Source organism: Hippocampus guttulatus, chromosome 15 (assembly GCF_054856545.1).
Source record: "Hippocampus guttulatus isolate MCC_2025c chromosome 15, RoL_Hgut_1.0, whole genome shotgun sequence".
NCBI classification, from domain to species: domain Eukaryota; kingdom Metazoa; phylum Chordata; class Actinopteri; order Syngnathiformes; family Syngnathidae; genus Hippocampus; species Hippocampus guttulatus.
The window spans coordinates 2,092,698-2,118,336 of NC_141275.1; the positions used below are offsets into that span (position 1 = coordinate 2,092,698).

Sequence of the window (25,639 nt, forward strand, 5' to 3'; positions counted from 1 at the left end):
CACACACACACAAAATCTGTATTTAGATATGCATGTTATTACTGAAGGGGTTGTGGTCATTAAAAATCAACAGTCACACTATGTCAGTTTTTCTCAAATAGTGGGGTGCCCCCCCCCCCAGGGGGGCGCGTTTGACCTCGGGAACATGCTTTTTTATTTTTTTACTGTCCGAGAATAACATGCAGTTGCACCTCCACTACGTTAGGGGGCAGTGACACTCTCATTGGCAGAGTTTGCGCAGGGAGCATTCTCAGGGAGGAAATATGACTAGGCGTATGTAGCGCTTGGCTTCAATGTGACTGCGGTGGCAGACGAGGAAAGATCGATGTCCTTACAGTGTCTAAAAATGTTGGTAGCGGACAGCATGAAGCCAAATAAATTAAGGCGTCACTTAAAAACATTACACCCCAATCACGCTGATAAGCTGCTTGAGTTTTTTTCAGTGAAAACGTGCCGAATATTGCCAACAATCATGCCGCTTTGTGACTGCTACTACAGGTCCTGGCTACACATTGAGCAGAAGCCGAGAGTTGCTGTGTCCTGCTTCAAACCTCGCTTCGAAAAGCTGTGCATTGCAAAACGTGCTCATTGTAGCCATCCAGACATCATCTTTGATTTAAAAAAAAGCAAATTCTTTTGTATATTTTTGTATAGTTTTTTTAAATATTGTGCTCCTGAGATAATGTTTGTGATTAGTTTGAATGCATTATTAGTTATTGATTTTTTTTGTAATTTTATTTTTCAGTATCGTATGGTTTGACATGGTCAGTTAAAAAATATTTATTGTTAAATTCAGGATTTAATGTTATTTTTGAATTTCAGATGCACTTTGAATATTGTCTGTTCCAGTTACTAAAGCTATTCTTTGTTGTAAGTTGGTCGGTCCATAAAGTTGGTCCATACTTCTTTCTTTTTTTATTCTCTTCTACGTTAATAAGGATACAGTGTTATGCAAAGGTGTACTTATAAAAATTTTATAGACAAATGATACTATTTATAGTCGTGGGGGAGGGGCGAGATGTTTTCCTCTTCCTTGGGGGTGCATGACAGAAAATAATTGAGAACCACTGCACTATGTTAAGAGTGGAATCAGCACACAAGCCACTATTTCATTTTAAATGTTCTCATGTCATGTTCTTTTTTACCTTGCCCAGCAGAAGCCTAAAGTATAACTACTTTAGCAAAAAAAATTAACACTAAAAGTCTCACTGGATTATGAGGCGCACCTTCAATGAATGGCCTATTTTGTAATTTTTTTCATACATTGGGCGCACCGCATTATAATACGCAATATACAATGCATCCACTAGATGGAGCTACACTCAAGGAAACACCAACAGAACAATCAGATGTCATCCATCCATCCATTTTCCGAACCGCTTGATCCTCACTAGGGTCGCGGGGGGCGCCGGAGCCCATCCCAGCCGTCTTCGGGCAGTAGGCGGGGGACACCCTGAATCAGTTGCCAGCCAATCGCAGGGCACACAGAGACGAACAACCATCCACGCCCACACTCACACCTAGGGACAATTTAGAGCGTCCAATCAGCCTGACATGCATGTTTTTGGAATGTGGGAGGAAACCGGAGCACCCGGAGAAAACCCACGCAGGCCCGGGGAGAACATGCAAACTCCACACTGGGAGGCCGGAGCTGGAATCGAACCCGGTACCTCTGCACTGTGAAGCCGACGTGCTTACCACTGGACTACCGGGCCGCCCCAATCAGATGTCAGTAAAACGTATTTAATAAAGCAGCGACAGTTCACTGAACCAACAGCAAGTTATAACATTGACTCGTTAACATTGAACTCTCTTGCTGCTGCTCTATTTCCATGTTCAACTGCGTAACCGATCGCCTTAAGTTTGAACTCTGCATTGTCAGCATGTCTCGAGCAAGGAGCCATTTTGGGGTCGAAATATCCCCGTAATGACCATACACAAGACACCTCGGATTGTAAGGTGCACTGTGAGCTTTTAAGAAAATGGCAGGCTTTTAGGTGCGCCTTTTAGTGCGGAAAATACGGTAATTGAGATTTAGAACTGTTCACAATTCCCTCCCACCTCTCTACATAACTGCATAATTGATCACCAGAGATGGGTACTTTACCCTATTTTGCCGATCCGCTCACGGTAGAAGTTTCATAATTCAAGATAAGATAACCTTTATTTGTCCCCTTCATTCATAAACATTATTGAAAGCACATTAGCTGTGTTTGGCCCCCTGGTGAATCTCCTCCTCAAAATGCTCCTTATAGGTGGGGTACCCCAATAGGGACGTGTTCCCCTTGAGGAAGACCAGCTTGTCAAAGCTGGCACTGGCCAGGGTGGTGCTCTTTGCCTGGAGGATCTAGAGCAGGGGTCTCCAACTCCGGGCCTGGAGGGCTACTGTCCTGCCTGTTTTCCGGCTCTCCCAGTTGCAACACACCTGATCTAGACGATCAGCTCATCAGCCAGCTCTGAAGCAGCCTGAGAACGATGAGTGCTCCTCCTCTTGTCTACTCAAAGCAAAGTGAAGTCACTCCCTCCCATATACAAACACGGTGAACACACATGAGACAAGCGATACAGTATTGGTTTTGAAATAAAGGAGATTGGTAGAAATACAATTATGAAATGGATGCCTAGAAAATCCTTTCATGAGTACCCAAGAAGGAAGGCATGTTGAAAGTGAGAAAACTCGCCATCGAGTGAGCTATTGGGGAAACTGTTTGTTGCTCATGCACAACGAAGGTCTGCAGTGGTACTTTTGAGGAAAAAAGGGCTCATAAAATATGAACGTGGATTAATTAGGGGATTAGAATTTAGTTGTTGCAAAATTGCATCGCCTGCCCCGAGAGGGTTTTAAACTAGATAGTGATTTTAAATTGGATCAGCAAATAGATGCTGTAGTTAAATACAGCTTTATATATATATATATATATATATATATATATATAAGATATCCTTTATTTGTCCCGCAATGGGGAAATTACAAAAAGCTATATATATATCACATTGTTTATTTGCAGCTGCCGTTGCAATTATTTGCCATTTGCATGTTTTATGTGTGCATTTATTGGAGGATTTTTTTAAGATGACAAATTAAATGTATTTGTTATAACAGAGCAATAGGCAAACATTTTTTCTATGCAGCTGTAATGTTTTTCACTTTAAATGTTATTTAACATTAAGGAGTAGTTACATTTATTTTACATTTCATTCAATTATATTAAGTTACAATTATAAGTTACATCTAGCCCTTTGAAGAAAGCCATTTTGCTGATGTGGCCCTTGGTGAAAATGTTTGACACCCCTGCTCTAAATTGTCCCTCACTGTGAATGTGAATGTTTGTTCGTCTAGGTGTGCCCTGCGATCGGCTGGCAACCAGTTCAGGGTCTACCCCGCCTACTGCTCGAAGACAGCAGGGATAGGCTCCAGCACGCCTGCGACCCTCGTGAGGATCAGCAGATTAGAAAATGCATGGATGGATGGACTTCCACTACGCACATCCTGATCTGCCTGCGCCTTGATCAAATACACTAAAATTGCATTACACCACTTATGGTTCAAGTTATAAACCTGCTTTTTGCAAGTCTGAAATCTAGTCTACTTATTGGAACCAAATTGCAAATTTGGTTCTTAACCTTGTTTGAGGTACCGAACCCAACCAGTTCATATGCACATTCACTGAACCCTTACCCTGAGTGAAAAATAAAAAATATGATTAAAGAAGTGTTCCTTTAGTTTTGCCGGTGCAGACTAGAGTTGCTCAACTCGGCATGACAAATCATGTAGACAGGACGTTGAGTCCCATCACAGCCCATGATGCATGCGAATCCATGTTGTACATACGTATTCGTCTGACCACTTTCTTTTTTTGCTCGACATAGCATGGATTAAAACTTTTAAAAAAATTTTTTTAAATCACACGACATACTATCACGACAGTCACACTGTGACTACTGAGCGAACTAAATATCCCGCAGTTGTCACATGTTGTTTTTGTCATGTTTCGGTTTGTGACCAACAGGTGGCATTGTAGGGCTCCCCCTGCAGCTGCACACCTGTCGGTCGTTATGTCGTTAGCCATTTAAAAGGACTCCCGACTAAACACTCATTGTCGGGTCATTGTTGCTGTTGGCTACTGCCATGTTTGTTTAATTGTTTTTTGCTTGTTGCTTGCCGCTGTCATGTTTTTGTTCCTGTTAGTTTTTTGCCACAGCCATGGTTTTGGTTTGTTGCTTTGGAATCTTTTTGTTTTCATGACTGTTTGTTCTGGATTTATTTTCTGTGTTTTAATACAACTCGTCAAGTTCACCCTGCTCCTCCCTCTTGCCTGCTTTTTGGGGTCCACCACCGCCTCGCAAACGTGACAGTTTTCTCATATATTAATTAATCTTAATGTCACAGTTGTGAATCAACCACTACATTATGTGTGTTGCCATCCACTGCCATTATTTTTTTTCATGCCTAGAGATGAATAAAAACACTTGAGGAAAAAAAAATCCTGATATCGGTTATTATTTGTGCATGAAAGGGTTAATTAGCTAAAACACTGCCCCGTGTCCAACAGTTGCAAAATTAAAAATATTTTGCATCCTACTCGCTGGCACTTGCAGGCCATTTTTTTTTAAGAATAACTGCCTTCGACTGGCCTCTAAGCATTCACACTTGTAAGCTTCCAACACAATCTCGCCCCACTGCACCAGTCTAGCCTCACAAGAAACAACTCCAACCCATGTCAGTATAAAGTAATAATAACCATACTATGTCATTCAGGTCAGTATGTTTAGCTATTAACTTGGTATAGGGGTTGAAGATATGTGACTGAAACAACCAGGAAAAATTTGGCATTGCAACATCTAATTGGGAATTTTCTGACTATTCTACAACCTCAACATCTGATTGGCTGAGCCTGAAAGAGAACTGTGTGCCAGGCAGTGACTCTATTTGGTTCTGGCTGCCTATTGTCAACAGGTAGCATCCAAAACGGTGCTGCAGTTGGCAGCCATCAGCCGTCAGCAAGTGCTCTTCAAGAGCTAAAGATGATTCTGATTTTTTTTGTCACATGGTGTTTGTTGTTATTTGTGTGGACCCGAAGTCGACTGTTTTAAGCATTTTTGGCTACGACATTCGACAAAGGAGAAGAATCTGTATGTGTTGGTTGCGCTTTCTCGGCAGCACACATGTACCAGCACTGATTTTGATTGGAAGGAATGTTGGCGCTATTTGACTGTTGCCGCTGGACATCCCCGGGGCGCTTGTGTTTTTGCGCCTGTAACGGCCAATATTTTTCACATGTTGGCGCTGTTGGACAGTCTGCGCTGGTGCAGTTGGATGATTGGCTTGTGGAGCTGAGCATGAGGAGAGAGGGGCGTCGGCGCGGGGCGTGGATGCATAGTTGGAACTGGGAGTCGCCGCTCGGAATTGAAACGGATTTACATGGGGCAGGGGAAGTTAACCAATCTCTTTTTTAGTCGATGGACGCTACAACTTATTGTTTACTTTCTAACTTAGCTTGTAGCAGACGTGTGCACATTTTGAGCACGAAGTCTCTCTTTCACTGGTGTTAGAACTGCTTCAAACAACAAAGCGTATGTGGTAAAAGTGATTAAGATTGCATGACTGTCCATGTTTTTTGTTTTGTGTTGTGTTAGATTATTTTGTTATTTTATGTTAACCGTTTTATAAAATGTTTTGTTACAGCTGCAGTTGTTGCGAAAGCGCTATATAAATAAAGATGTATTGTCCTCAGTGCTTGATACTGCACCTCTCTTAAAACACTATTCGCAGGGATCAAATCACCCAGAATAAAATGTTTTCAATGTGATTAGTAGACACAAACATCTATTCACAATGTGCACAAGGACATATGGACAACTACATGTATGCCACGTGGGCCTGTCATCCAGTTTTTGGACAGGAGTCACTGAAAAGCTCTCTCAATGTTTGGACCACAGCATTCAACTGCAACCATCACTCTGCTTTGCAAGGAGACACTACAGAAAAAGATCTTCCAACTAAATACTAGAACCCACTATTGGTCTCTCTGGCTATTGCAAAGAAAATAATCTTTCAAAATTTGAAAACTAAAAATTTGATCCACATAATCCACTGCCTCAACTACAATCCATACACTGCAATAGAAAAACTATTGGCTCAAAAAAGAAACAATATGTCAGACTTTAATAATAATAATAATGGAATAATAGGTCATCTCAGTTCCAAACCTAGCCCCATCAAAACTAAACCAAGGACAAAACAATTTAAATCACTCTTCATAACACCTTACCCCATAAGTCAAAATGAAACACGCCACACCTTTCCGTTCTTGACCTACACTGTCGCGCCATAAAGGTTTCTTTTTTCTTCCTCGACACCCCCCTCACGATCGACTTGGTACCAGTCCGCGAGCTACCGGTCGATCGCAATCGACGTAATGGGCACCCCTGGTCTTTCGGAATGAAAGAAAAATAATGGCAGTGGATGGCATCACACATAAGGGTCCATTGTCGTGGTTGATGAACAACTGTGACATTAAGATTAATTAATATAAGGGAAAACATGTGAATAGCTGTCCACTCTAGTAACCACTGTCCCTGAAAGAGTTAATGCCACTATCAAAGATATCCTTGGTACCCCTATGACATTGTGTTGGTAATTTTCTCTTATCCTCCTTATTATTATTATTGATTTTTTTAAATCATCATATTGCCATAATCCTCCTCACTAACATATAATAAATACACTTGTACAAATTATTATAATGACTATTTACTATTTACATGCATTTGTTATACTGTATTGTTTCCTCTTTGTCAGGTTGTATGTTTTTTAATCATTAATATTGTATTTCTTTTTGACTGTCTTTTTATTGTCATATACAGTAATCCCTTGCTACAACACCGTTCATCTTTTTTTTTTTAACTATGAATTGTGTTCTGCATCCTGATTGGCTAAGGGACTAATGTCAACAATCTCCACGCCTTATCAATGAATAGCTTGCCAAATTTTCTTCATGTTAAAACCCACAATAAAGACAATAAAGTTCTACTTTAACCTTGAACAATGTTGACAAACATTCTTTACAGTATTTCTAAAAAATGTCAGTTATTTGTAAGAAAACGTTTTGTTTTGTTTCTGTTTTAATGCTTGGGCCTGAAAAAAAGGTTTACTCTTTGGTTTGATTCAATACAGTATTGTATTGTATACGGAATAATTGTAAAAAATGAAGATGACTACTTCACGGATTTCACTTGTTACGGGTACTTTTTGGAACATAAACCCCGCCATAAACGAGGCATTACTTTATACAGAATGTGGATTACAGCGATCCCTCACTGTTCGTGGTTAATGGGGACCGGGACCACCCGTGAAAGACGAAAATCCGCGAAGTAGGGTTTGCCGCCCCCGCACCCCCAAGGAATTTTTGTGTCAGGGTTTGTGGGTACCAGCATGTTAAAAATATGTAAACAGTATTTATTCATTCATTCATTCATTCATTTTCCGAACCGCTTAATCCTCACTAGGGTCGCGGGGGGTGCTGGAGCCTATCCGGCCGTCTTCGGGCAGTAGGCAGGGGACACCCTGAACCGGTTGCCAGCCAATCGCAGGGCACACAGAGACGAACAACCATGCGCACTCACACCTAGGGACAATTTAGCGTGTTCAATCAGTCTGCCATGCTTGTTTTTGGAACGTGTACCCGGAGAAAACCCACGCAGGCCCGGGAAGAACATGCAAACTCCACACAGGGAGGCCGGAGCTGGAATTGAACGGTACCTCTGCACTGTGAAGTCGACGTGCTAACCCCTGGACTACCGGGCCGCCCGTAAACAGTATTTATTACACCAGTGGCGATTGCTCTCGGACTGCAAGGGAAGCTCGGCTTCCACTAAAATGTCAAAGAATAAGTGATCAAATATATGAATGTAAATTTCATTGTGTGTACATGTCACACTTTATTCAGTTGTAGCGACTGAATATGCGCTACAACGTTTTGTTGTACAACTTTTGTTCCGAATCAGCTTCTTCTTACTGGTTACGACGCGACTCCCTTCTCATTCATTCCCGCAGTTTCGCTGTGCTTTAAACGGTGGACGCTGAGCGTCCGCAAAGCGTCTACTGCCCGGACGCCAAGCGTCTCGAGAGTTCAGGGTAGGTTGTCCCAATGCGTGGAACGGAGATGAGTAATTGGATACAAGCTGGTTTTTGTCCCGCCCACGGAAGCTCGGCGTCTCCGGACGCCAGGCTTTTCTGCATCAGATTGGATGATCTGTCTGAGCCTGTGTGCCAGTTTGATTGACATCGAAATGAGCCAATCACCGACCTTTTAGTGTAGGCGTCCGTGTGAGCAATTTTTCAATTGGCATTCTGTTCTGAGTTGAGCTGGAGACTTCTCCTAATCATCTTAGCGACACTCTTTGTTGTAAACAACTAGCGACAAATTAATCTTTTATTTCTGGTTGGTTTTATTGTAGTTCCTGTAGTTGTAGGACACTAATTAAGTCCCTGGAAAAGACGCCTTGTTGGTGTACCAGGGTCACAGATCATTTTCTTGAAAAGGAACGGAGAGTAGAATTCACGTGCAAAAAAACGGACACATTTTTTGATGTCGGCCAAAATTGAGCTTCCCTGCCTTTTAGCAGCTCTGACAGTGTAGCCTCCATTAGCCTCCAGCGCGCTGCTGGCCAGCTATCCCGCTGCAGCCGATGTGTTTCTGATTAGACAATTAAGGAGGCGGAGAGACACTTGCTGCTTTTTTCCTACAAGCCCAATCACCCTCTCTCTCTCTCTCTCGTGCACCTCCCCCAACCACGAGAGAGAGAGAGAGAGAGAGAGAGAGAGAGAAAGAGAGAGAGAGACACACACACACACACGAAGAGGCGTAATCAACACAACAAATCGAGGCAACCACGTGATGAGACGCTGATCAAAGAGTAACCCACGTGATAAGACACAAGAGTGGTTTGGGCGGGGCTGCGAAGATGCACAGCCAACAAAAAACATGACTGTGTATCATGGGATCGATCCACTTTTACTATCAGTGGTTGACGTCACGCTGGGAACCAATCAAGCTACAGCCATGTATAAAACATCTGAGCCATTAGGCATTTTTTTCTGAATACAGTACAGTACTTTGGAATAAAAAACGCAATGCCCCAATAATCGAACTGAGAAATAGCGAGGGATCACTGTATGTTCTTCCTTACCTTAAAATATTTATTTTGGTCATACAAAGTACATTTAATGATTTTGCTTTTGAATATTTATTATGTTTTGTTTATTTGAAAAAAAATGATTTTTTACTATTGTAATGAATATTCTCTTAATTCGATAATTAATGTGAAGGAGACCGTCCCTGGAAACTAACCTCACTGAGGGGTGGCCAACTTGAGTTTCACCTTCCTCGACCAAATTCGAGCAGGCAAGACCGTGAAGCCATGTGACTTGTTCCACTGGTGACAAACAGAGCAATTGGAATTAATCCCACGAGGTGAGGACACTCACCCACACCAAACAACGATCGGAAGTTTGAAAGCAGTCAAGCTAATTCCCTGCTTCGATTCAATTCTGGCTAGCGACAGAAACAGCCAGACAGGACTGTGAGAATCATCACTTACCGGGTCAACAGTTGCTCCGCCCGGCACAGAGGATCCTTGGAATCAAAAAAGGTTTGCTGGGCTAATTCTGGTGAATTCTTCAAGAGAAAAAGAGTACAATTCAGTTCTCTGGGAGAAAAGAAGGTGGACCCAAGCTATTCCTTTGATCATCAATCTCTTCATGGAGCTGAACTAAGTAGTCTTGCAACAAATTTAATTATTTAAAGTAATGTAAAAGAACATTTGTGGAGCAGTTTTAATTTTTTTTTTAATTACGTAAATGTGTCTACAAATGTATTTTCTCAATTCTGCTTCCTTCATCTAAAAATGAAGTAAAGGCAGACGCGATTGTCATATTTTTGGTCTTACATTGATACAAATATTGTTGAATATTTTTGCCACCCTCTGAAAAAAAAACAGCAAAAAGTTGATAATAAATGGTGTTTTTGATGTTGATGAGAAAAGGAACCACGCCTGGCGAAATAGAAGCAAAAATTGCACTTGATTTTTCCATGATCACAAATTGTTGGTTTCAATTAAATTCCAGATTAGATTAAAATCAGAATTCATATATCTACTATATAAATACTTACTTCAGACAGCATACCAACGTCTAATGCACCTTGTCTTCTTCACTTGTGTCGAAAATCCAAATCATCCCCAAAAAAATGAACATTTGTATGATGTCTGCTAAATTTGTGATCAGGCAAAAATGTTCCTTCCTAACAGTTTGGCAGTGACTGAGATGTGACATGTTATGTGTTTGTGTGCCTGGATGCTTTGCAACGTTAGGGAGATAAAACATCATTTTTCTCTGCCTGCTCTCAGTTGATAAGCCAATTTATGGGTTGATCCTCAAACCTCACGTCACCATTTATCTACCAAAAACACTCAGGTTTTAACATTCCCGCAACACACAAGACACACTCTACATACTTTGAATACATAATAAATTACTCTATTTTGTTTTACCTTCAACACGGAGTGACAAGGCGTGATCACATAAGATTGTCGTCATCTCTCACTTCCCTCTTTTTAACCAATCGGTCATCATTTGATCAAGCCACACCAAAATCTTGAAAAATTATTTATGTTTTGCTTTACATTTATTAATTTATTTATGTATTTCCCAAGGTGGTGTCATAGTTGACAGCTGTTGGCAAGTGTTCTTCAAGAGCCTTGCTTTTTTTTGTCTTGTTTTGTCATATGGTGTTTGTTGTTACGTCATGTGGACCCGATGTGGATTGTTCTGAGCGTTTTTTTTTTGGGCCACGACATTCGTCAAAGGAGAAGAATCAGTATTTGGTGGTTGCCTGATGTACAGTATTTGCAATGTAAAATGAGTGAACGTTTTTGCAAACATTCACAAACTTTGTGTTGCAACATCACAAAGGCCTAGAAACTCTTCTCAGGAAATAGGAGGTAAATCTGGTCTACCCAGAGAAAAACAATAAAGAGTTGCCACTGCCACAATTAAAAAAAATAACTTTGTCGATGTCTTCAGGCCGAAACTCATCAAATATGTCAAAAATCGACAAGATATAGTATTATTATTGTGGGTCAAGTTACAGCAGCCTTTGTCGTCAAGGCAATACCACCTTTTATCATTTTTAACAATTTATAGATGTCAATTCCTCCAAGTACAGTTGTCTTTAATCTGATGTACTTAATTTTCAAAAAATTCCATTGTGATAGTACCTCAACGTTGCTGACGCCGCGAAGACTCTTTATAGTCATTATTATATAATTATTATTATACTTCCATTTATTATTACTATTGTTTTTATTATGATCACACTTTTAATCCTTCCAATTTCTTGCTCAATCATGTGCGACAATTTTGACGAATTTAAATGTCCCCCCTCGCTAAAAAACAAGTTATAACCATAACTTTACACCAGGGGTGGGCAATTATTTTCCCGGGGGGGCCAAATGAGAAGCAGAAAATATTGTGGAGGACCGGGCCAAAAGTTAGAAATCTACTCCCGATTTCAATTTTATTTCTACGTTGAAGTAAGTTAATGACATTGTTTACAGAAGCTGATAAGAGTATGTATTGATTTGGATCCTCGGTTTTAAAGAAGTCAATTCGCTAATGTGCATCACATTAGGTATGTGAGTGTGAAATATGTCATTGAGGGAGTGTGTGAACGCTGTGGCTGTCATACCTCTCTTGGGTTTGGGGAAGCTCTCATGCAGGCGGAAGACAACCTTATCTACAAAGTGCTGGATGTCGCCGTTCTCTGGCCCTCGGACGAACACCATCCAGTCGTGGGTGAAGCCCTCTGATGTGACTTTCTTTCTCAGCTGAGCTCTGTGGCCCAATTCCAGTTTCACCTGCACTGTGCACTGGAAACATGAGAACAAAAGTTGCTGTCAATGCTTGGCCCTTTCAATTTAGTCGGAAATGTCCAGTAGGTGCAAGGTCAGGAAGAGAAGAAAAAGACCCTGAGAATTGAGAAGGATGCACCCAATCAAACCATGGCACCCATTCTCGACACGTTTTGAACAATTTAATGATCGAAGCAAGGTCAAATAAAGGTCAAGTTTATTCAGCTGGATGCTTTGTGCATTCAAACACTTTACTGCTTTCTCACGAAGAACAACCGTCCTGTATTTGATTTGACAAGCATGTACGGAACAATCACCAATTCTGCTATTGTCAAGAACTGCGAGAATAAGTCAGTAACACATTAATTTGAGTGAACGCTGGCGCGTTTTGGCTGCCGCTGCTCAACCCGTATTGTTTTGTGTTTTTTGTTATTGTAAAGTGTCCTTGTCTTGAAAGGCGCTTATAAATAAAATCTATTATTATTATTATTATTATTATTATTGCTAGATAATGAAAGTGCAGTTATTTTACAGAAAAACGATTTCTTCAGTGAAATTATGCAAAACAATTCTAATTGGGCAACATTTGTAACTCTTTTTCAGCAAGATGAACACTACAACGCTTTCTGATTTTAACTTTCACATGAAGATAGCACAATGTCTTTGTATGCCAGTAATAATGTAACATAACGTATTGTTTTGTGTTTTTTGTTCTTGTAAAGTGTCCTTGGGTGTCTTGAAAGGCGCTTATAAATAAAATGTATTATTATTATTATTATAACTCACATTTTTTTGTCCCAACTGAAACAATGTAGAAAAAATACAAGCAAGCATGTTTCAGTGTTTTGTTTTTTTTCTTGTTCAGTAGAGGTCAATCTAGCCCAGGGGTGGGCAAACTTTTTGGCTCGGAGGCCACATTGATTTCTAAATTTGACAGGTGGACCGGGTCAGCGCAAGATACGGTACATATAAAAAACTGTATATGTTGACAGTCCATACCAAACATCACCAGAACAAAAGCATTAAAGTATTACCATACTTTTTTTTAATGAGAACAGTGAAACAACTGTGGTATATGTCCTGTATGAATGTATGAATATAACAAAGTGAGGACCGTTTGCTACAAAATGAGGTCAATCTAGCCCAGGAGTGGGCAAACTTTTTGGCTCGGAGGCCACATTGATTTCTAAATTTGACAGGTGGACCGGGTCAGCGCAAGATGCGGTACATATAAAAAACTGTATATGTTGACAGTCCATACCAAACATCAACAGAACAAAAGCATTAAAGTATTACCATACTTTTTTTTAATGAGAACAGTGAAACAACTGTGGTATATGTCCTGTATGAATGTCCAAGTGTGTTAACAACATAAGCAACAAAGTGCAGCAATATATTGCCCAAAAACTGCAGCATACAGTACAGGTATATGACAAAATATAACAAAGTTAGGACCATTTGCTACAAAATGAGACAAATAAAAGACCCGGTAGCTTTCTTTCCACTCACTCACTGTCTCGAACTTGAATTCCCCTCGATCACCACACAAGACAGCGTTGCTCAGCTGATGTCATGCAACAACCTTTTTAACCCAGCCACGAGACGCTTCGAAGTCTTCGATGCCCATAGCGCGATGGAATTCGATTGCTCTCCTATTAGCGGTCCAGTTTGCGGAAAGTTTTTAGCACGATAACAGTCAAACCATTCCTGGAAACGTTTATTTCCTCGACTGTCCGTCAAGCCGCATGCAATTCACCCTGAGCATAGAAACACCCAGAATCGGACTGAGCAAGAATCGCTTCCTCGTTTTTCAAAGTCTCGTAGATTTGAGTCTTTCAGACTCCAAGCGTCTCCTGAATGTTTCGTACTTTGTAACACGCTTTGTTTAATTAAATACACTTCACTTTCTCTTCCGCGGCCATTACTGTTCCTCTTCGTTTGGATGCCATCATGATTTACAGGACGTAAAAATGTTTGCAGTTCCAGTAAAACTCACTGCAATAAAGAGTCACTTGCATGTCGTCGTTTTGGATCCAATGATTGAAAATAGCGGCGCGGACACACTTATTCCGTCGTATCCAGCGGAGTTACTTGAGTTAGCGCTACTGCGGGCTTCTGTATCGTCTCTCCCTCCTTCCCTGTGCTCTGCAACTTCAAGTAACTGCGCCACCTAGCGTTGAAATGGCTGTCATTACAAGTCCAAATGAAATGAATGCAATAATTTACATCGGACCTTAATTGTGTACTGTACCAACCTTTGGCGGGCCAGATTAAAGAGACCAACGGGCCGGATCCGGCCCGCGGGCCGTAGTTTGCCGAGGCCTGCTTTACTCTCTTCTACACTATCTTGTCCGCCTTGTTTGTAAGGAACCCCATTAATCTCACCCTCTAAAAACAGTTGGTTATTTAATTAAATTTTTGCATAGTTTGGCCAGGTCAAAATCCTGGATTATTTCTTATGAAAGTAACCAATTTGCTGGTTCAAATTAAACATTTATGGGGTTATATTCGGCCAAGTGGTGAGCATGTCGACCACATAGTGCAGAGGTCGTGGGCTCGATCCTGGCGAAGGCCTTCCTGTGTGTAGTTTCTGTCACGTTACGCACGAAACGAAAAAGGAACCGCTTCGTACGTAACTAAAAAAACGAGAATAAGTGGATCCCCGAAATAGCAGACACTAAGAAGGACTTCGTCACAAAATAATATATATTATAAACAAAAACCCCGTCTAATTGAAAAACAGAAAACGCTGGTTAATAACGAAAACCAGGAAATTATATAACGAGACAACGAAAAGCACTTGCAAAAAACGGCAAGGGATATGATTAGACAAATACTATAATTATTCACAAGGAGACGTCGAAGAATGTAACAATCAGCAATAGTACTAGAGTAGCGCTTTCAAAAAATACATTTGCAATAGCAGTGGCACGGCATGGAATACTCCTGCAAGGAGTCGACAGCCGGGGCGCCTAGATATAGCAGGTGTAATCACAGACAAAATAGGCAGCAGGTGTGCAGACAACAGAAATGAATGCCTGCCACCTGCTGCCCAAATACGGAACATGACAGTGTCCACGTTCTCTCCTATGCCTGCATGGGTTTTCTCCGGGTACGCCGGTTTCCTCCCGCATTCCAAAAACATGCATGGCAGGCTGATTGAACACTCCAGATTGTCCCGAGTGTGAGTGTGAGCGTGGATGATTGTTCGTCTCTGTATGCCCTGTGATTAGCTGGCAACCGGTTCAGGGTGTCCCCCGCCTACTGCCTGAAGACAGCTGGGATTGGGTCTGGCACCCCCCCCCCCCATGTGAGGATAAAGCGGATCGAAAAATGGATGGAAGGGTTATCTCCCTGTAACGCTTTTGTTAGGTCAAAAAACCTTAAGTATGACTAGAGGCCATGACAGCCATCATCGTACTATGGCTACACGCTCAGAACCGTGATCAAGTCAACAACACTTTTGACATTTGGATGTCTTCATTTATCACTTTTTTGGTCAGTACTTTACTCATTTTAATCTTTTAAAAACCATCAAATTGCCTTGTAACTGCATGTGTTTTGTACAAGGCAAGAGCGGGAATCATCAGCTCAAACGCCTCGAGATGGTCATACTCTGTGACGCAGGCAGGACCCCCACAGCAGCAATTTACTGTACATCTGTCCCTTCTCGCCTCCGAATAGAATACAGTGTTAATTTTCCGACAATTCGCCATTTTGTCTGCTGAAGCAAGAGGTTCTCGCGTGAAAATTCAAGTAAGATTTAGATAAGTTAGTCAGCATAATCGTACACTGCACACTTCCATCCATCCATCCATTTTCCGAACCGCTTGATCCTCACTAGGGTCGCGGGGGGTGCTGGAGCCTATCCCAGCCGTCTTCGGGCAGTAGGCGGGGGACACCCTGAATCAGTTGCCAGCCAATCGCAGGGCACACAGAGACGAACAACCATTCACGCCCACACTCACACCTAGGGACAATTTAGAGCGTCCAATCAGCCTGCCATGCATGTTTTTGGAATGTGGGAGGAAACCGGAGCACCCGGAGAAAACCCACGCAGGCCCGGGAGAACATGCAAACTCCACACAGGGAGGCCGGAGCTGGAATTGAACCCGGTACCTCTGCACTGTGAAGCCGACGTGCTAACCACTGGACTACCGGGCCGCCCACTGCACACTTTATTATGTCTTTTTGATGTTTGGATGCCAATGACGTCGTACTATAGTTCCATTTTAAAAACGTGTTTGTGAGAAAGTCATGACCACATCTAACTCAATGGCTATGGGCCACTTTAGTTGCTAATGCAGTAAGTCAAATAAAATGTACAGTGGTTATTTTGCAACTCGCCACCAAGCGTTTTGCCTAGTTAAAGTGGTCCAGCTCATGCCATAGTGCAGGGGTCTCAAACTCATTTTTGTCGGGGGCCGCATTTTAGTTACGGTTTCTCTTGGAGGGCTGTTATAACTGTGAATTTTGGAATGGGCTTGTCCCACAGCAGCAGCATTTCACTCTTCGCCTCCTCCTCCTCAATGAAGATTAATTGTCTTTTCATACACACATCGGCTGCGCGGGGATAGCTCGCCAGGAGCTAGCTGGAGGCCAATGGCGGCTACACCATCAGAGCGCCAAGTGAGAGCCGCCTACTACGCAACACAAGTCTTTTCGCCTCTCTCAGAAGGCAATGCTGATGAATGTTAATTATAATTAAAGATCTCAGTAAATACATGTACCGCTGTAGTGTTTGTCTCAAATATGTGAAGTAGAAATACTGTTCACATATTTTGAACATGCTGGTACTTAGAGAAAAATTCCTGGGGGGGGGGCAAACTGTAGTTCGCGTTTTTTCACTTATCGCGGCCGGTTCTGGTCCCTATTAACCACAACAAGTGAGTGATCACTGTACTTTATTGCGCATGAACTACTACATAGTGTGCATAAAATTGTTGGAAGGTTTGCATGAAGTATTTCGAAGGAGCCATGGCTGGCTTGCGGGTCACTTTCATAGGAAATTCATACACACTTTCTTTCAAAGTTGAAAGGTCGAAGGAAAGGTGGACAGGGACGGTGTGATCGAATTTTATTTTAGGCTGGGGAGACATCATGAAAAGCCTGGCATTGCAAGGAATCATTATCACCGAGACATTTGTTGAGAGCCAGGTTGTGTAGCATATGGCCATTTACCATACTGCTACACGATGTTACGGCAGTATCACAAAGCATTGGTTGGTTGGGTGACGACTGCACCTGTTACGTCAGTTGAATAAAGACCGTTGAAAAAGTAAGTCGTGTCCTCACGTTTTTCGGACACAACATTTTGGTGACGAAGATGAACTTTCACGCAGCTCCCCTCCCCTCATTCCTCGCGCTCCCCGGTGAGCCACCAGTCCCGTGGTCCCGCTGGTATGACTCTTTTACAACATATCTGACGGCGATCGGACTAAACGAGGCAAGCGACGCACGGCTAATGGCTATGCTAGTGCGCAGCTTGGGCGTCGAGGGGCAGCCCATTTTTCATACTCTCGGACCCGCAAGGACATATGCTGATTGGGTTGCTTTATTGGATTACCTTTCGCCAACGACGGCAACACACGGGCGAGCCAGTACACCACTACATTGCCGATTTGCGATGCTTAGCGGGCCTCTGCAAATTCGGCCGCTTGGAGGAGGAGATGATTCGGGACCGCGGAGCACGCGATTGATCCCAAGCTACGGGAGAAACTGTTACTGTCGCCGGACGACCTCCCGCTGTCGAAGGCTGTGGAAATGGCATTCCAACTCGAGAATGCAGCTCAATTAGCAGTGCGGCTCACTAATCCAGACACACCCACCGCTTCACGCTTTCCCGCGCTAGCACAGATTGTCGCTCCAACCGCTCAACCCTCAGACTCCACCTCCACCTACGACGGTGCCGAGGTAAATGTGGCCAGACGTCAAGGGGCTGTCACATGCAGACCTTGTGCCAACTGTGGCTCGGCCTCGCACCCCACGTGTGCGCCATCTTGCAAAGCCACTGCATAAAGATGCCAGCGCTGTGGGAAGATGAACCACTTCTCCAGGATGTGCCGCTCTGCCCCCACACTGACAAACCCCTCATCCCGCTCACCTGACTGGTCGGGCCCGACCACCATTCACTCCGTGGGCTCCGGCGCTAAGCCATTCAAGTGGTGAACTGGACGGCGTGAACTTTCCACTCCTGCTTGACACTGCAGCCTCCAGGTCACTACTGAACGTGTCCACAGTTAGACGCCTATTTCCCCGGCTCTCGATTAAGGCCAACGCCGAAGACTTGTTTGGCTGTGGCCACGCTAAAATTGGCATGGTGGGCACCGCCACCTTCGCCGTGCGCTATGGCTGTAAAACTCTCCCTGCTTTCACCTTCCAAGTCTCCCGTCATGGCGCCAACCTCTTGGGCTTCGACTTGTTTTGCGCACTCGGTTTTTCCATCACTGACAACATGGGCGCCACAATTCTGACGGTGACTACATCCTGGCAGTACCGTTGGCCATCGCTCTTTACAGGTTTGGGCTGTCTCACTGCCTTCAACCATCAGCCACTCATCCTACTGTGGCCCCCATGATCCAGCCTCTTCGCTGACTGCCCCTCGCCCTGCGTGATGACATCTCGGCCGAGCTACAGAAACTCCTTGATGCTGGCATCATTGAGCGGATTGACGCATCCCCTTGGATCTCCAACCTGGTGGCAGCGAAGTAAAAGACGGGTGGTCTGCGACCCTGCGTTGACCTCAGAATGGCTAACAAGGCAGTGATTCCTGACAAATACCCACTGCCCACAGCGGAGGAGTTGGCTGCCAAGTTCTATGGGTGCACCATGTTCACAAAGCCAAAACAAAGCCAAGGCTACCTACAGGTTCCCCTGCACCCCGACAGTCGTGGCCTCAGCTCCGCCCCCAGCTGCTTTCAAAAGATCATGGCCACCATCTTCGCAAGCATCCCGGGTGTGGTTGTTTACCTGGATGACATTGTAGTAAATGGGCAGCATTTTTTACAACCCCGTTTTGTTCAGTGGCTATGTCGGCGCTGTTGGACAGTCGGCGTTAGTGCGGCTGGATGGATGGCTGCTGAAGTTGAGGATGAGGAGAGAGAAGCGTTGGCGCAGAGCGCCGATGCGTATTTGGAACTGAGAGTCGCCGCTTGGAATTGAAATGGATTTCCATGGGACAGGAGAAGTGAACCAATCTCTTTTTTCGTCAATGGATGCTACAGCTTCTTGTTGACTTTGAAACTTAGCTTGTAGCCGACGTGTGCACATTTTGAGCATGACGTCTCTGATCCACTGGTTAAAGGACACTTTGATTCTCTCCTCTTTCATCTCAAACTGCTTCAAACAACAAAGCGTGTGACGGAAAAGTGGTTAGGACTGCACGACTGTCCGTGTTTTATGTTATGTGTTGTGTTTATTATTTTACTTTAACGTTAACTGTTTTGTGAAGCGCTTTGTTACAGCTGTTGCTGTTGTGAAAGCGCTATATAAATCAGCATGTATTGTATTGTATTGTATGGTGCGACGTGTGACCTGCATGATGCCCGCCTCTCCAAGGTGCTCGATGTGCTGGCGAGCCACAACCTCACCCTAAATGGGGAGAAGTGCATCTTTTGGGCATTGGCTATTGAGTTTGTGGGATTTCGCCTCACCGCTGATGGCCTGAGTCCACTACACTCCAACGTTGATGCAGTATTGCGCCTGCCAGAGCCCTCGTGCCCCGCAGAACTGTCCACGTTTCTGGGCATGCCAGCTTTTTACTTGCGCTTCCTGCCCAACTACTCTGATACGACCGCACCCTCCTAAAGCAGGACGCCTTGTGGTCATGGAAGCCGGCATGCTCAGCAGCTAATTGCCGACTTGTTACGTTTCGGACAAGCCGAATTAAGTTTTGGAGCCCAAAGTGTAGACGTCAACAAGGTCTCTGTTGCAAAAATATGTTTAATACAAAAATCGCCACGACTAAGAGATAACAAAGCGCTGGTCAAAACAAGGACCAGAGGGCACAAAAAAACGAACAACAAAAAGCGCTTGCATAAAAGGCAAGGGGGGAAAATGAGGACCGCGAAGACAAACAAAAACAATGTATCAAACTACACGCAAGCGAAAGCCAAATCACAAAATAAAATCCAATACTTACAAAACCATTGGTACCGAGAGTTCGAAAGCGAAACACGACGAGATCTAAAGCCAGAATAGTCTATGGGCATGGAAATAGCAAGGCATAAACAATACTCCCACAACCAGAAGACAGATTGCGGGTGCTTAAATACACAGTTCCATAATTGACAGATTGGTAGCAGGTGTGCAGCCAGCAAGTTCACTCAGTCTGCCACCTGCTGGCCAGATCCAGAACAGGAAAATGACAGTACCCCCCCCCCCCCCCCCAACGGACGCCTCCTGGCGGACCACCCGGCTTCAATGGGTGAGCAGTGTGGAAAGCACGGAGAAGGGCCGGGTCCAAGATCCAGGAGCGGGGGACCCACTGCCGATCCTCCGGTCCGTAGCCTTCCCAGTTGACCAGGTACTGGAACCCCTTACCCCTGTGCCGAGAGTCCAGGATTTCCCTCACCGTGTACACCGGGTCGCCATCAATAATCCGCAGAGGAGGAGGTGACGTGGGTGGAGGAGCCAGAGGGCTGTCGGTCACAGGCTTGATCAGGGAGACGTGGAAGACGGGATGCACCTTCATGGAGGGTGGCAGCCGGAGCCTGACGGAGACGGGGCCGTTGATGGACTCCACCTCGAACGGCCCCAAGAAGCGTGGCCCCAACTTGCGCGAAGTCCCTGCCAGTCGCAGATCCCTCATGGACAGCCATACCTTCTGCCCCACCTGATAGCTGGGCGCAGGGCGACGGCGGCGATCCGCAATCTGGCGGTTTCTGGTGGCGGTACGCGACAGGGCTGCTCTGGTCTCCCTCCATACGCGACGGGCCCGCTTGAGATGGTGCTGTACCGACGGGACTTCCACCTGCCCCTCCTGCGATGGAAAAAGCGGAGGCTGATAGCCATAGGCAGACATGAAGGGAGACTGACCTGTGGCTGAGGAGACCAGGGTGTTATACGCGTACTCCACCCAAGGCAGGTGGACGGCCCAAGATGAGGGACGGTGGAGACATACGCATCGTAGAGCCACCTCCAGGTCCTGGTTCATCCGTTCGGTCTGTCCGTTGGACTGTGGATGGTATCCCGATGACAGGCTTGCTGTTGCCCCCATGGCGCGACAGAACCGTTTCCACACCCTGGACACAAATTGGGGACCCCGGTCTGACACAATATCCAGCGGGATCCCGTGGAGGCGAAAGACGTGGCTGATGAGGAGGTCGGCGGTTTCTAGGGCGGACGGCAGCTTGGACAACGGAACGAAATGGGCGGTCTTGGAGAAGCGATCCACAATGGTGAGGATTACGGACTCTCCCCGGGAAACAGGGAGGCCAGTGACAAAGTCCATTGAGATATGGGACCAAGGTCGATGTGGAACAGGTAAGGGTTGTAGCAAACCAGCCGGAGGCTGATGTGAGACCTTACTGCATGCGCAGACGGAGCAGGCCTTGATGTAGTCCAAAACATCCCTTCGAAGCTCAGGCCACCAAAACCGCTGAGTGACGAGATGCAATGTCCGGTTAACTCCGGGATGGTATGCCACCTTAGATGTGTGTCCCCACTGCAACACCTCCGCGCGCAGATGTGGGGGCACAAATAGCCTTCCGGAAGGACATCCAGCCGGAACTTGGGTTCCCTCTTGGGCCTTCTGGACCCTCCGCTCAATCTCCCACCTGAGGGCTCCCATGATGCAGTGGTCCGGTAGGATGCTCTGAGGTACACTGCTCTCGGCCGCTGGGTTGTAGATCCGAGATAGGGCGTCAGGTTTCACGTTCTTGGATCCTGGGCTGTAGGTGAGCGTGAAATTGTAGCGTGTAAACAGGAGTGCCCACCGGGCTTGACGGGAGTTCAGTCTCTTGGCTGAGCGAATGTATGCGAGGTTCTTGTGGTCGGTGTACACGGTGAACGGCTCCTTAGTTCCTTCGAGCCAGTGTCTCCATTCCTGTAGGGCTAGCACGACGGCCAACAATTCTCGATTACCCACATCATAGTTGGCTTCAGCAGGACTGAGACGTCGTGAGAAGGCGCAAGGGTGGATCCTCTGGTCGACTGGTGAACGCTGAGACAGTACTGCCCCCACTCCTGAATCTGACGCGTCCACCTCTACTACAAAAGCAATATCAGGGTTAGGGTGTTGCAGCACGGGTGGCTTAGTGAATGACTTCTTTAATTCGGCAAACACTCTGTCGGCCTCCGAATTCCACCTAAACGGGACTTTGACGGACGTCAACCGGGTTAATGGAAGTGCTCTCTGGCTGTAATTACGAATAAAACGATGGTAGAAATTAGCGAACCCCAAGAAACGTTGTAACTGCTTCCTCGTGGTGGGTGTCGGCCATTCCACCACCGCCTTAATCTTGGCAGGATCGGCTCTCAGCTGGCCCTTCTCCACGATGAACCCAAGGAATGAAATAGAATCGACGTGAAACTCACATTTCTCGGCTTTGACAAAGAGACTATTCTCCATTAGACGTTGCAAAATTAGCCGGACGTGCTGTTGATGTTCCTTGAAAATATCAATATGTCATCCAGATAAACAAAACAAAACATGTTCAAAAAATCTCTCAACACGTCGTTGATTAAACTTTGGAATACGGCAGGAGCGTTGGTTAACCCAAAAGGCATGACTAAATATTCAAAATGGCCCAATGGTGTCTTGAATGCAGTCTTCCATTCGTCCCCCTCCCTGATACGGACCAAATGGTAGGCACTGCGTAGATCTAGTTTTGAGAAAATGGTTGCTGATTGGAGGGGGGCAAATGCAGAATCTAACAGTGGAAGAGGATATTTGTTTTTTATGGTGATTTCATTTAGTCCCCGATAGTCTACACATGGTCGCAATGACTTGTCTTTCTTTTCAATAAAGAAGAACCCGGCCCCGACTGGGGACTTAGATGGCCTAATGAGGCCAGCCGAGAGTGAGCTGTCAATGTATTCCCTTAAGGCCTCTTGTTCTGGCTGTGAAACCTGATAAAGTCGAGAACTCGGTAGAGGGACGTTAGTCAGTAAGTCGATGGCACAGTCGTAAGGTCTGTGTGGAGGCAGGGATTGAGCACGATCTTTACTAAACACTTGACGTAAATCGTGATAGATGCTTGGGACGTTGTCCAAGCAAATGGCTTCGGGCGGGTCGGTGCGAGGCAGCCCTCTACCCCCGCTGCCGACCGCAGACAATGCGCGTAACAAAATGGGCTCCAATTCTCAATTGCGGTGCGATCCCACGCGATGACAGGATTATGGGTCCTTAACCAGGGTAACCCAAGGATGACAGGTGAGAAGAGACTGCATAAGATAAAATCGCCTCTGTTCAACATGATTACCAGAGACCTTTAACATTAAGGGGCCCGTGATCTGTTTTATCTCCGCCAGGAGTCGCCCATCGAGGTTGTGAACGCGTTTAGCCACATCTAACTCCTCTACCGGACAACCCAGGTCATTAGCCATCTTAGTGTCGATAAAACAATCGTCCGCCCCCGAGTCCACCAGTGCCCGAACCGGAAAAGCCCGTGAAGGACCATAGATTGTCCCGTCCAGCTAAAGTCTCTTGGGGAGTCCCGACCTGGACTCCTCTCTTCTTGGCTCCCGATATTCTGTGCGGGGTGCAGACTCACGGTTGTAGGTGCGAGTAGAAAAGCGGGTTGGGGTCATCGGACGGTCGGCGACTCGATGTCCTTGTTGGCCGCAGTAGAAATAGGCCTGGTCACAAATCCGTCGTCGTCTCTCCTCCGGCCCCACACGCCCTCCGGCCAGCTGCATAGGCTCCCCCTCAGCGGCGACGACCCTGGTGATGCTCTGGTCCGGACGTCCGCCAGGACTCGCGGTAAGCCGGCCGACCGCTCGCACGTTGGGGCTGGAAACGGGCATTTCCCCGTCCGTCCCCGCGTTCCTGCTCGCGTTCCCGCAGGCGGTTGTCCATAACAAGGGCCAGATCAATGAGGTCCTCCAAATTGGTGCTGTCATCGCGGGTTGCCAGTTCGTCCTTTAACGATACATTCAACCCGCGGCGAACCAAGCCACACAGGGCGCGGTCCCTGTAACCACTACGGGCGGCCAGAATACGAAAAGAAATTGAATATTCGGCAACGGACTGTTTTCCTTGCCGAATAGCGAGTAGCCGTCCTTCGGCCTCCCTTCCCATAACCGGATGGTGAAACACGCGACGAAACTCAGGGAAGGAAGACCGAAGCCCGGGTTGAGCATTGCTGATTTCCACCGCCCAAGACGCCGCCTGACCAGTCAACAGGCTCATTATGTATGCCACCTTGGTTCTATCCTTCTCGTAAGCAGAAGGTTGCTGGTCGAATATTAAAGAGCATTGGTGCAAAAATTGTATACAGAGTCCCGGTTCGCCACCATAGCGAGGGGGGTGAGGGAAATTAGGCTCCCGCCCTACGATCGGGGAAGATGGTATCTCGGTGGCAACCGTAGGTGATCTTGAGGGTGGCGTTTCTCGGTGGCTCGTTTGATCCATCCGGGAACTCAAATTATCCAGCTGATGAGCCAGCACAGAGACGGTCTCTCGGAGCTCCGCGAACGCTTGTCCGTGCTGGCCCACCAGTTGTCCCTGGCTGGTCAAGGCGGTCATTATCCTGTTAACATCTACGGGATCCATTAGGGTGGGAGTATTCTGTTACGTTTCGGACAAGCCGAATTAAGTTTTGGACCCCAAAGTGTAGACGTCAACAAGGTCTCCGTTGCAAAAATATGTTTTTAATACAAAAATCGCCACGACTAAGAGATAACATAAAGCGCTGGTCAAAACAAGGACCAGAGGGCACAAAAAACGAACAACAAAAAGCGCTTGCATAAAAGGCAAGGGGGGAAAATGAGGACCGCGAAGACAAACAAAAACAATGTATCAAACTACACGCAAGCGAAAGCCAAATCACAAAATAAAATCCAATACTTACAAAACCATTGGTACCGAGAGTTCAAAAGCGAAACACGACGAGATCTAAAGCCAGAATAGTCTATGGGCATGGAAATAGCAAGGCATAAACAATACTCCCACAACCAGAAGACAGATTGCGGGGGCTTAAATACACAGTTCCATAATTGACAGATTGGTAGCAGGTGTGCAGCCAGCAAGTTCACTCAGTCTGCCACCTGCTGGCCAGACCCAGAACAGGAACATGACACGACTCAAGACACAGCTCACCTCCCCACCAGTACTCGCCCATTTTGACTTGGAAAGCCCAACGTTCGTGACCTGTGACGCATCCAGCACTGCGGTTGGGGCTGTGCTGTCCCAGCTCCATCACGGGACGGAGCGCCCAGTAGCCTTCGCGTCAAGGTCGCTCACTTCTGCTGAGCAAAAGTACTCTGTCGGGGAGAGGGAGGCTCGAGCTTGTGTTTGGGCATGTGAGAGGTGGCACATGTACCTGTATGGCCGACACTTTACACTCCCCACCGACCACAAGGCTCTCACAGCCTTATTGGCTACAACCGGGTCAGGGCATAAGCCGCTGGGGTTGTACAGGTGGACTGAGAGGTTGCAAGCTTACGATTTCACCACCCAGTTCATACCAGGTAGGGACAACGTGGTGGCGGATATGCTTTCCCATGCCACGCCCGGTCCGCACCGTACACAGACCATGACACCTTGGAACAAGGTTTGATCCTC

At 45.7% G+C, this 25,639-nt stretch overlaps 2 protein-coding genes across 2 annotated transcripts in view; both read right to left on the reverse strand.

Annotated features, from left to right (window-relative positions):
* The window catches only part of LOC147193447 (uncharacterized), a 51,605-nt gene extending 41,269 nt beyond the window's left edge, over positions 1–10,336 (reverse strand). The window contains exons 1-3 of the mRNA XM_086130934.1: positions 10,176–10,336; positions 9,604–9,680; positions 9,354–9,438 (exon numbers count right to left, since the gene is read on the reverse strand). The gene's annotated coding sequence lies outside the window, so the exon portion shown is untranslated. The remainder of the gene's footprint in view (positions 1–9,353; positions 9,439–9,603; positions 9,681–10,175) is intronic.
* A 641-nt stretch (positions 10,337–10,977) lies between these two features.
* Positions 10,978–23,460, reverse strand: LOC147193448 (uncharacterized). Its single transcript, XM_086131636.1, has 5 exons — positions 23,351–23,460; positions 22,803–23,173; positions 20,309–20,862; positions 11,751–11,931; positions 10,978–11,015 (listed from the first exon to the last, which is right to left on the reverse strand). The coding sequence occupies exons 1-5, from the start codon at positions 23,458–23,460 to the stop codon at positions 10,978–10,980; spliced, it is 1,254 nt and encodes a 417-aa protein (XP_085987762.1).
* Positions 23,461–25,639: the final 2,179 nt, after the last annotated feature.